Source organism: Malus sylvestris, chromosome 17, assembly GCF_916048215.2.
Source record: "Malus sylvestris chromosome 17, drMalSylv7.2, whole genome shotgun sequence".
NCBI classification, from domain to species: Eukaryota; Viridiplantae; Streptophyta; class Magnoliopsida; order Rosales; family Rosaceae; genus Malus; species Malus sylvestris.
In genome coordinates, this window is record NC_062276.1 from 26,257,261 (window position 1) to 26,270,533 (window position 13,273).

The window sequence follows — 13,273 nt, forward strand, 5'->3', positions numbered from 1 at the left end:
ATGGTTGAGAGAGAGAGAGAGAGAGAGAGATTGCCTTTTGATTTAGTTTTTATATATTTTTGTATGAATTTGTTTTGTATGAGTTATCTGGGTTGTTCATGAGAAGAAATTTTTAGTTGTGATGGGAACATAAATAATACATCATGTGTTTTTATACAAATAGTGAAAAGTTTTAATTTTTAAGTTATTAACTTTTTAACACACATAACTCATTATATATATATAAAGATACGTAATGTATCATCTCGTGTAACGATTACACTGAAAAATCTCTTCTCGGTGAGTTGATTTACTTTTTACTTTTTATGGGGTGGTGGGAGGTGGAAATGTCAGGTATACGGCGAAAGTCAGAGGCAGAATCCAAAATATAAATTTATTTCTCGTGAATTAGGCAGCTACAGACAGAAAGCAAGAGAGAGAAAGGAACCCACTACGAACGTGATGCAGTTGGGTAAGTTTATTTTCTATTTTCTAATACTCCGCGTTTTCACTTTTTTGGGCTCAAAGTCAATTATACTAGTTTTGGTTCCAACCACAGTAGAATATTTGCTCTTAGATTAGCAATTTTTCTTCAATATTTCGGAAAGTATTTTTATTCACCGTTAAATGATAGTAATGCTCATTACTTTACTTACGTGAATATGAAAATGCTCACCTCCTATTATGTAAAGATTTAGGAGTAAAGTTAGTTTTCATTGAAAAAAAAAAAAAAAAAAAAAAACCTCAACCCAAGAAGAACTAAAAATATGAATATACCCTAAAAAGAATTATTTATTCCTAAAATGCGGTCTGCATCACGGATGTGATTCATTTTAGTTAATCGGCGGTAGAGTAACACAAGTGTTACATTGTTTTTTTTTTTCTCGTGACAAATTCTTGAGTAGAAATTTATGTGGCAATTGGAGAATAGACAATTGTCAACCTATGTATATGTAAAGAGTTTGACGAAGACTTGAAAATTTGGAGGTCGTAGAAGGAAAGGGGTGGCAAGAATGTGCTATTTACACATCTTATTTTACTTCTCATACATCATTTATTAATTTTTTTTCGTTGATTTTTTTCAATTCATCTGATCCGACAGTCAAAAATTAAAAAAACACGTGAAAAGTAAAATATATGTGTAGATATCATATCCCGGATGGCAATTGTGGAAAGCAAATATCGAAGCAACATGAAGAATAATAAATGAGATAAGCCTCCACTTTTGATGGTCTCACACTCTTTCTTTGCTTTGTGTACGTTTTTGAAACTTCTGCCAAGCTTCCCATAAAGTGAAGCACAAGCATAATGCGACTTTATGATGTTCATAATTAGCAGAAAGACAAATACACTATGTCATAATTAACAACAATGATAATTGTGGTCAATTAACGAGCGATTGGACTATTTTATGATGTTCATAATTAGCGGAAAGACAAATACACTTTGTCATCATTAACAACGATAATTGTGGTTAATTAACAAGGAATTGGGCTAAGTAAATAGAAAGTTAATAATGTTTTTTTTTCTTTCTTAAAATGAGTACCTGTTAGTGGCTTCGTCATGGCGGTCCATCTTTTCGGAGGTCGAAAAAATTCACAGGTGCATTTCAACCTTCCTTGACAACCATTATGCGATTTACCAGCACTAAAAATTGAACTTAGAACGTACTGTATGGAATACAGGCTGGAATTCGTCTCAACCACTGAGCTATCCCGTAGTGATTGAAAGTTAATAACATTGAGATAAAAGAAGAATAATTTCAACTTAAGTGAGATCGTCTGATTATTCGTAAATCATTTGTCATATAAACATGCGATTTTTCTAGTTGTATTCTTGTTACAACTAATCTCATTTGATCATATCTGATATGAGAGTTGATCTAATCGCATTTCCCTCGTGACCAAGCAAGTGTAGTGTTTTGAATTTGAAATTGTTTTGAAGGTGATAAATGTAACGAAGGGGGCTAGCTGGCATTGAATGATGAATCATGGAGGTCAGCGAGGCATTGAAACAAGAAACGAGGAGAGACTATGCAGTCTGTCTGATGCCTCAGCCCTCTCTCAGACCCTCAGAAATAGCTTCTTCTTTTTCTTTTAAATTTTATTTTTTATTAAATTATTGGATTTTGTACCTAAATTTGTTTCTCCTCCTGGTCTCTGAGGTTTCTTGGTTGTTTGCGTGAAGTTTCCCCTTTGACATTTAGGCAAAAATAATAACGTTTGTTACAGCCTTCTCTATAATTTTCCGTTCTTTCTTTTGACTTCGTTTTGGTGTAACTGACATTAAACAAGTTCGTGTTATCCTATCGTGATTCAATAGCATATAATTTTGGTAAAAATTTTACACATAATAATATATTATTGATCTAAAACGTTACGTGACTGTAAATCTAATTCATGTGAGTCATTTGAACGATGATTTCAGTATTCTAGTTTGTTTACTTCACTCTTCTTCCTCCTCTGTACGCGGTTTGTGGATTGCCTTGTTGGGTTGGTTTTGTCTTGTGTACTTTTTGACGTTTGTAGTTTTCGTGTTTTAGTGGAAGTCTTCCCTGCCAACCTCCTAATTTGCTCAATTTCTACTCCCTCTCCGCTCTCCCACTTCTAAATTTTCTTTCCTATTTTCTAGTTCAATTTCCCCTTCATATGAATGCCAAATTAACAAGCAAGAAAATAGTTGATTGATTGAGAATTTCAACGACATGGGATCGATAGTTCAGTTTGATATTTATGTTACTGTTACATACATGGAAAGTGGAAAGAAAGTTTTCTAGCCAAAAAAACAAATTTGATGAATGTACCATTGTTGCAACTGTTTGGGCACGGTTTTTACACCTGAGCCAAATATTACAATATATATATATATTTATTATTAGCACTTCAAAAATCTCATTCTATAGTCTCTACAATTGTATTTTTCTTTCTAATTATAGAAAGTTTGGAGTGCCAAATGAGATTTTTGGAATGCTAATAATAATTTCCTACATATATAATATTACATATTTAGAGGCGAGCCTTCGTGTAATGGAACAGTTGCTTCTTTTCAAAAAAAAAAAAGTTCGAAAGAATTGAATTTTTTTTAGATTGGATGCGATTACTAATTCATGATCTGGTATGTACATAATGAAAACTTCATTCTCGATTCTACGAGAATTATTATAAAAATCTTTCATTTGCTTCTCTTCAATGGCAGTTTTATTTTCCCATAAGGTGTCCTAATTTTTTGCCTAATTCTTCTTCTGATGATCGATTCAACCTTTTCGGAAAATTTCCAAACGAACAATTTTAACGAAATCTTGCAATTTCTTATTTTCCTATGTTCAAATATATAATATAATATATTTAGAGACGAGCTTTCGTGTAATGAAAAAGTTTTTGCTTTGTGACCGAAAGGTCACCGGTTCGAATTGTGAAAACAGTTTTTTTGCAAAATAAAGATAAGACTGTATACGATAGACGTTCCTCCTAGTCCCGTAAACTTGGAAAGCTTGTTGGCTTGGAATGTGAACCAGTGAAAAGAGATTTCATTCATTGAAAAAACTGGACAAAAGATTACAAGTGATGATAAAAGGGGAACAAAAAGATGAGAGACTTTGTCCAGTATCGGAAAGCAACAAAGATATAATCCAAGGGGGCTCATTCTGCTTGGTTGCCAAACCCTTTGATGTTATTAATATTTTGTTTAAAGTTAATATAATGGGTTGAAAATTAGGTGTTGGTTTATTATTTAATTTAGAAAACTCATAGCCTAATTATTTAATTTACACTAAAAATGATTTGATTTAACATCATGTCTCACCGATATTATCTCCAACTTAACTATCTATTACCAGTTGTAAGGTTTTTTACTCGGTATAATAGTATTGTTGAACCTGTCACATACTAACTATATATTATTTTGTTATATGTCCAAGGTTATTCTTCAACAAAAAATACACCAAATGTTATTGTTGGTTTTTTGTCAAAAATTACCCACTGTGTCACTCAACACAATCTATTGGTAAATTGGCACGATGCGAGAAAGATATAGGGTTGCAACACAAACAAAAGTGTTTAGGGAAAGAGATTTGGAACAAAAACACTTATGTGGACATTGGGGCTTAAACTTACCACTAGATTGTGCTGAGTAACACTATCCATCACTCAAAATTTGTCACGTGGTAAGTTTTGAGTATAGTTTTTATCACATAATTGTATTTAAAGAGGGCTAGAAAAAGATTACATTTTCATAGTAGGGTTAAATTTGACTGGTGCGTTTGTAAAAGGACTACTAAAGCTATATTCCTTTTCTCTTTTGGTCTTTATAAAGGGAAGATGATCATGTCCGGATCTCTCCTATCAAGGGTCTAGGATCAAGTGATCCGGGACAGTTGAATTTTGATTCAACGGCTAATTATTATTATAACTTTTAGAGGGACTTCTTATTTGTAACCGTTGGATCAAATTTCAACGGTCCGAATCACTTAATCCTGGACTTTTGATGGGAGAGAACTGGACCGGATCCTCTTCCTTTATAAAGATTTATGCTTCAAATTGATAGCATTTCAGCTTTCTAAGTTCCAGATAACCTTAAAAATTGTGCTTATTCTCTTCCCTTAAGCATATATGCTACTATTTTCATTAGCTAGGTTCCCTGTTATTTCTTATTAACCACAGACCGAACACTTGTCGAGTCCGTGGCCATTGGTGACTATCAACGGTGGAGATTCGACGACGGCTGCTTTAGAGTTTGATACTCCTCAATCACCAGAGAACAATATATCTACATTATCCTTCTGCAAAGTCAAAAGGTCACCTATCATATATATATGTCATCTGTTTGGATTCCCAGAAAGCATGGTAGATGATTGCCGGGGGAACAATTTAATCAATTGAACCATGTGTTATGCATGTAGAGGACAGTATCATTGCAAATGATGAGTGGGTTGAGAACTAATTTAACATTCGTTTGGAATATTTTTTGTGAAAATGTTTTCAGGTTTGAAAAGCACTTGAAGCGTATTTTAAAAGAAAGTGCAATTATGTGCGCTTAATATAGGCACATAAGTGGTTGCCAAAAGCACTTGGGACTAATGACTGCTTTTTATTCTGAAATTTGTATACATACATATCACAGTACTGTATTATACCAAACAAACAAGACCTCCACTTAAGAAAACCATTGACATTATTTCTCTGCAGCCAAACTATGCATCAGATGGATTTGAGAAAATCAAATCGCTGAAAGAGACGACTGGGAGGGACATGGAAGAACATATCAATCGACGAACCATGTATTGTCAAGAGCAGATTGTCAGGGGCAAGATATTCCTGCATTTGGTGCAAACAAAGAATTGATCCTCGAGTTGCGATTTATTTTGCTCCCATATGTCCTATGGAAATCTGCGCAAGGGAGAACCCATCATCCCAAAGCTAAGCAAGAAAGGAAGACAGAAAACTTTTAAGGTAAAGGAAGTGAGAAGAGTACATCAAAGCGAAAGATCGGCCAAGTCAAAGGTTCTTGAAATAGCCTTGAACCATGAGTCCAGCTTCTTCTTCCTCAACTCTTCATCTAATTTTGGACGGAAAATGGTGGAACTCTTAGTCCTCTCTTCACAAGCAAAAATCTCCTTTTCGCTCCAAACACCAACAGCTAATCCAGCAGCATAGGCTGCTCCAAGAGCTGTTGTCTCAATGTCAGCTGGTCTTACCACTGGGCTCCCCAACAGGTCCGCCTACAGAACAACAAAACAAAGAATAAATTCAATCATTAACAGAATACGAAACGGTTTCACAATACACGAGGAAGATCATATAGCAATGTAGGAACACCTTTTTTCTTTTTTCTGATCTGTATTTCATAAAAATTATTTAATAAACACGATGTCCACTGGCATTTCGTTCAAGGAGATGGGGGTAAGGCAAAGATATCTACTCCTTTTACATGTTTGTCATAAAAATTATGAGCAACGAATATGTATTTTCAAACTTCTTTATACAAACAAATGTAGTTGAACACTCTTTACTAAGTATGTAGAAGCAAAATTGCAGTCTTCGCATGTTTTCATATCAAGCAATAGTAATATATATAATTCCGTAAGGAAAGCCGAGGATGGTTTGTTGGTAAAGGAATGAGTGGAAAGAACTGAACTTCTCCATTATCTGACGTACTGGAGAAATGTCAAATATGTATTTTCACCAGCAATTGTTGGATTACACAACTAATGGCTATTTTGACATGAGGACAACATGCTAAGAGGATGCCAAGGAAACCACAATTGCGAAAGTAATAGAAAGATACAAAAACAAATATTTTCATGGATGGTTCAAGAACTAAAGAGGGAACAAAGAGAAGGCTTGTAAACTAGAAACAAGAAGAATGAAAAGGAAAGAATATGTGGCTCAATCGGTGGATTTGATTAAAACTGAACTACATACTGCAAGTTATAGCATAAAATATGAAAAAAGGCCCGAACCTGAATCTGCATTAGAAGGGTATTAACAGTAGCACCACCATCTACTCTGAGCAGGAATTCCCCCTTCTCGTTCTTAACCTCTCCCTTCTCCCCAGCATCTTTGTGCATTGAATCCAACACATCTTTGACCTGGAAACACATACTCTCTAGCACTGCTCGACAAATGTGAGCCTTGTTCGTAAACCTTGTAATACCAATGCAAACCCCACGAGCATCATCACGCCACCACGGAGCAAATAATCCATTGAAGGCTGGCACAAAATAAACTCCACCTGTGGACTCAACCTGTAAAGCCAAATCCTCAATCTCACTCGCGCTCTTAATGATCCCAAGACTGTCTCTAAGCCACTGAACTGCAGCTCCAGCAATAGCAATCGATCCCTCCAGAGCATAATTTGTCGGAGCCTTAGGGCCAAGTTTGAATGCCAAAGTGCTTAGAAGCCCATGCGTTGACTGAATTATCTCTTCACCAGTGTTGAGAAGGATGAAAGCCCCCGTCCCATAAGTGCTTTTGGCCTCTCCTCTCCTGCAAGCTTGTCCTAACATTGCTGCATGTTGATCACCGAGACATCCAGAGATTGGGACTCCAGTGATTGGCCATCCTGTGTTAATTTTTCCAATAACCTCAGAGTTACTGACAATTTTGGGCAGAATTTGAGCTGGAATTCCTAACGTTTTCAATGTCGTACTATCCCACTCAAGGGTCTTGAGATTCATAAGCATAGTCCGCGATGCATTTGAGACATCAGTGACATGTATCCCTCCCTTGACACCACCGGTTAAATTCCAGATTAACCAAGTGTCTATAGTTCCAAAGAGAGCATCCCCTGATTGCACAGCCTTTTTCACCTTATCCACATTTTCCAACAGCCAGAGCAGCTTCAATGCACTGAAATAGGTGCTTATGGGCAAACCACATGTTTCCACAAAATGAGTTCTTCCCCCAGATAATTCTTTCTCCAATTTTCTGTAACCAAAATAATCAGAAAACTTACAATCATAAGACAGCTCCTCAAATCTTAAATGAGGTGAACAGCAGGCGAATTGAAATTTTCTAAAAAACCAAACATGGAAAGGATCGATCATAAAAAAACATTCACGCCAAACTTAAAATACAAATAAGGGGAAATTGGAACATTGGTCCTGAACTTGTCACAATGTGGAGCAATATAGTTCTTTTGGGTAAAACTTCCGTCCTTATTGTGCCTTAAAATCCTTAACCGTGCATGGAAGTTTCAACGGATTTTTAGTTTACGGACAAAGCTCCAATTGGACCAAACTCCGGGATCAATGCTTCAATCTTCTCTATAAATAACCCAATCAAATGAGCAGGAATCAAAATTTGAAAATCTAGGAAACCCACCTATCATTGAAATCATCGAAGAAAAGGGTATTGTACTAATAAACGAAAATACACCATTAGCAGGAAAATCAGTACAGAATTATATCTTAATTATCAATGTTCGTCCATTGACCAAACAAAAACACTATCAATATTCATCAAAATCCAAAAAATAACAAAATTCCAATTCAGGATCAGTGAAACCCAATTGAGAAATCACATTTGCAGATCCTGATTTCAAAATGTAAACAATTGCAGACATGAAAAAACAATGAAATTGTGAAAGCAGTACCTGCAAATAGAACTGGTACGGACATCCATCCAAACAATAGCATTGTAGAGAGGACATCCAGTGGATTTGCTCCAAACCAGAGTTGTCTCTCTCTGATTGGTCAACCCTATGGCCTTGAGCCCACTGTCCACGTTGTGCCCATCAGCTGTGGCCTTGTCCAGCGCCTTCGCCATGCACACTCTCACACTCTCCAATATCTCCATCGCATCATGCTCGACCCACCTGCCCCAAAAAACCCAATTCAGGAAAACATCATATTTCAAAGAAAAAGTGAAAAACAAATGGAGTTTTGATTGACTGATTTGCTTACCCGGCTTCCGGGTAGAACTGAGTGAACTCGACCTGGTGGGACCCAATAGCGCGGGCCGAACGGTCGTAGATTATGAATCTGGTGCTGGTGGTGCCTTGGTCAATCGACCCAATCAACACTTCATCTGGTTTTTTCGAGTCCTCTGGTTTTTTCGACATTTTTGTTTCTGCAAGCTCCAAAGATCCAAACTTTTGTTCTGGATTTATGAAGAGGAAGAGAACGAACAGAAAGAGAGAGGATTTTGGGAGAAATGGTTTCTTGGGATTGTGGACAAAGTTTATCCAACCACCATTAATGGGGTCAAATTAAAAAATTATAAAGATTGTATTGGTTGGATAAGATTGATGAAATGAACCCTGGAAATACAGAGAGAAAATTTTGGATTTTTGTTTGGGATTTTGAAATTTTAGTAGAGAGCTTCTTTATTGGCGGAGAGTTCGAGGTTTTAAGTTTGTGTGATGCAGTTTCATTTCCGGACTCGGAGGTAGTTGGTTTCGTTAACTACTTTGACCGCCATTGGCAAATATGGCGCCTCTTTTGATTTTGTGACGCGCTTTTGCTTGTGATTGTCGGCACGCTCTTGACTTGGTGCGCACCCTTCTCCACATCCACGGGACTCTCTGACTAATGTTGTGATGCATCTCACGTTCAAACTTTTGCTTGTAATGTTATGGAAGTGTATCATGCTAATGATAAACATGTATTGTGGCGATAAAAATAATCAAGAAAATTATGGAGATGACATATGGATCTTTAGGTTAAAATGACAAAATTACCCTCAAGGCATACCAGAATTCTTAAGCACATGCAACGGATAATAACGGCTCAATCAAGAAAGAGTCAAAGGTGATCAAAATGATATTTATTCAAATCTTTCTCATCACTCCTCATCAAATCCTTATTCAAAAGGAAACTCCTAAAACTTCCAATTTAAAAGAGTCAAAGGTGATCAAAATGATATTTATTCAAATCTTTCTCATCACTCCTCATCAAATCCTTATTCAAAATGAAGCTCCTAAAACTTCCAATTTAATTTGGGATTAATTATCATGCTAATTGTAAGATATTATTTCACATAATATCTTGCAATTATTTTCCAATTACACCATATATGGCTGGCCATTATTCTCCAAAGAGGGTCAGCCATCCTTCTATAAATACCCATCTTATCCCACTAAAATGGAGGGTCATCTGCTACCCATAAACTCCTAAACACATTCTTTTCAGAATTCTAACTTTGGCATCGAAGATTCTTTGGCCAAAGTCCCCCACATTCATTATGGGCGCGTGAGACTTTTGACCTTAATCGAAGGTGTGATTATTTTACAGATGCATTTTCATCAAATGAAAAGACGGCGAAAAATTGCATTCACAAATTGGTGCTTTCATTGAGAGTTTAATTCACACGCTCAAAGAAGACTCTCGCATTCAAAATTTCTCATTTCTTGTTCATTCATAAATTTTTCATACATTCTTATTCCTAGAATTTTTTTTAATTCTTTGAATAGACGTAGGAGAAAAATACAATGGCGGGAAATTCGAAAACCACAACGAATGAAACTTCCTACATTCAAAGATCCGGATTAAATGATGGAGGACGCGATGTAGACCCACAATGACGATTCATAATACTCACCGCGACAAGAGGAGTAACCTTGCCACCACGGAGCATCACCACCATGGCAACCACAGCAATTGTCGTGGCAGTGAAGAGTGGCAACCAACCCAAGACTCGTAAACCCATGATGCAGCGCGAGGCCAAGCCGCGTTGAGAAGAGGAAAAGCCCGCTCGCGCACCCCAGTGGCTCAGCCCACACTCACGATCCAGCCCATGCCCACAATCCGACCTACACCTGCGGTCCAACTCATTCTCATGGCTTGCCTAGCTACCCAGACTTGTTCAACTGTCCCCGTTTCAGATTTTCGAACCGACAATTGAACCAGGGGTATTTTCACCCCATTTTCTACAGATTTGACATATCTCAACTCAAATCTCGCGCCTGGAGTCAATTGCAATTCCACTACTCAAAGAGACGTATATTGTCCAAGCGATTCCATCCTAAATGGCGAACAACACTTGTCTAGACAAGTCATAAAATTAACAAGCGCCCTTGCGCAGTAGACAACCTTTTATGAATCAGCTTTTGCAGCGCACCGAGATGCAGTGTGCCCCAAATGAGGTATCCCAAAGTAAGACAAGGGCAGACGATGAACCTTTCCAACAGCGTCCCAGCAAGCAGCATTTCGACCATTCACAAACCAAGCATTCTGACAGTGTACACTCTCGTCTGGGCCCCTAAGATAGCATATACTCTTGTCTTAGCACACGGAGGAGCGTACACTCCCGGTTAGGCCCACGAATGAGCATATATTCACAGTTGGGGTCACATTTCGATAATCAACATGGACAACCTTCCAGGCGAAGTGTTCATCCGTGGCTAGGCCTGCAATGAGCATCATCCACTTCACATCGGAGTATGCAGCACATTGGACGGAGAGAAGCAGTCACTCAATCTGGCTCAAGTTCAACGGGCTGCCTGCAAGTAACCCACTCACCTACCAGGAATGTACCACATGCACTGCAACATCGACATAAACGAGCCGAGCACAAGGAAGAACAGCCTAGACCAACAGGTCACAACTGAGGGTAGCCGGAAGCTCTGCTGCCTCAGAGAGGCAATTTCAGGAAGTTGAGAGGCTTCTGACTGCACGATTTTGTGGTTTCCAATGCAACAAAGCTACTGACAAAGTGCTCCGACAAGACATAACCAACATAAACAGGTCACCTTTCATTGACAAGATTGAGCAGATGGAACCACCCCAAATACATTAGAGCATACAATGATTACTTTTGTTCCAACAAACGCATCAACTCAGCCTAATCGCACACCGAAGGCAAAGAAGTACTAGATGGACACACCGGCCCAACCACCAAGAACCAAGGGCATGTCTTGTTTTCATCACAACTTCGCGCTCAAAGTCTTGCCTATCTGCTCCACGGCCCCCGACCACCATTGATCTGTTACCATGGCTCCCAGCCTTGTCGATCTTGCACCACAGCTCCCAGTCGTGCCACCTTCCGGCTCCTATCTGCACCGACCAAGCTGACGTTACTTCAAACTTCAAAGCATCCAACGACGAAGCAGAATACGAGGCCTTGCTAGCAACCTATACTAGCGAAAGACTTAGTGGTGAAGAAGCTTGCAATCCATTCAGATTCTTTGTTGAAAGGAAGTTGAAGTTTAACTTTAGAATAATACTTAGCTACTTAAAAATGAGTAAAAGTTTCTACTCAAAATTATTCATTGTAGATATATAGAATTTCGCGTCTATGATCAGAACCGTTTATATTATAAATCACTCTACAAATATCGTCTATACTAAAAATCAATTAAAAAATAAGGTTGTTTAGTCATCGGACTATATTACGAACCATCTATTCATTTGTTACAATAAATTGATTAAACGACTTTAGTTTTAATTCATTTTTTGCATATATGATTTTTTTTTTTTTTTTTTTTGTAGATATGATTTTTACAGAGTGATCATAATATGAACGATTCTGATCACAAGTACGAAGCTCTGTTATTCGAATACGAAATTTTTTTAGTAGGAGATTATGTTCATCTTTGAGTAGTCTAAGTATTTATTCTTAACTTTATATTCAAATCGATATGACGTAAGTGATCTACAAGTCAGATGGATGCAAAGGCCGCTGTCACTGCATATTAGGAAACGCGCAGTGATGCTTATTAAAGTAGGAATAGAGCAGCTTAGTAACCTTTACCTGCATAAGATTCAGTTGCACCAATATTTGTTAGTCTTACTTGTCCCAACCATGTCTTTATTTATGAGTATAGTTTTGACAACAATGACTAATTACTTAAGAATATAATTAACTAGTACTATCCTATTTGGCGGTCATTTATGCTTCTTGGGTGTCATTATAACAGATCTGACTGTTAGATGATGATAGTGGTGCTGAGTACTTGTACTGATATTCTATGTTACTTTAGTTTACGAGAAAAAGATCTAAATTTTGAGTGTAAATGAGCGAGGATACAATCTCTACAAAGCCCCAATGTACTCTAGCCACACTCCATGACAACATTGTTACATTGATTAAAAAAAGAGTGAAATAACTAAATGTAAAAGATGCGAAGGAAGACTTTGTCATGAAAGGGAGAGATTTTTCAATATGTCCGGTACACAGGGTGGTATGCCATATGTCATACAAGTGGAGGAAAGCTTTTTTTTTTTTTTTTTTTTAAGTGTCCCTCTTCTTGTATAATGACATATGATATAAGTGCCCGTATTCTGCACACATTCTCTCCATGAAAAGAGGGCTCCAAATTATTTGTTGATTCTATACGCACACATCTATGCTAACATTGAGTTAAAGTTAGGGCTAATTAAGTCTCTAACATAATTACCATCACTAAGCAAATACTAATTAATATCACCACACAATCACACCGCCACAGATCTAAAGCGCTAACACAATAATTGTATCTCACTAAGGAAAAATGCCGATTGCAAGATACATTTTTAACTTTTGCAAAAAGGACATTTTTCACATCAAAATCATCCAAAACCCTTGCCTGCATAAAATTTGAACATATTTGATAACCGAATGGACAACCTTTTAAAAATTAAATAATGGCGACATACCATAAATTATGTGTCGTTATAATTGTGGTAAAAAATATGCATTAACATGTTATCAACATATTATCGACAAAAGACGGCCGTCATTTTCGTTGAATTTCTGCGTTCTTATATCATATACGTGAGACCAACGTCCAACGTTTCAGAGCTTGTCCACCTTTCCCTTTGGGATATTATTTTGTTAACAAAAGGTCTTAAAATGTCGAAGTGAAAACAAAAAAAGAA

At 37.2% G+C, this 13,273-nt stretch overlaps 1 protein-coding gene across 1 annotated transcript; it reads right to left on the reverse strand.

The window, feature by feature from the left end:
• Positions 1-5,044: 5,044 nt before the first annotated feature.
• On the reverse strand, positions 5,045-8,855 carry LOC126611605 (glycerol kinase-like). The gene is made up of 5 exons (XM_050279915.1): positions 8,381-8,855; positions 8,071-8,292; positions 6,437-7,403; positions 5,449-5,695; positions 5,045-5,363 (listed from the first exon to the last, which is right to left on the reverse strand). The coding sequence occupies exons 1-4, from the start codon at positions 8,536-8,538 to the stop codon at positions 5,450-5,452; spliced, it is 1,593 nt and encodes a 530-aa protein (XP_050135872.1). The 5' UTR covers positions 8,539-8,855; the 3' UTR covers positions 5,045-5,363; position 5,449.
• Between the last annotated feature and the right edge of the window lie 4,418 nt (positions 8,856-13,273).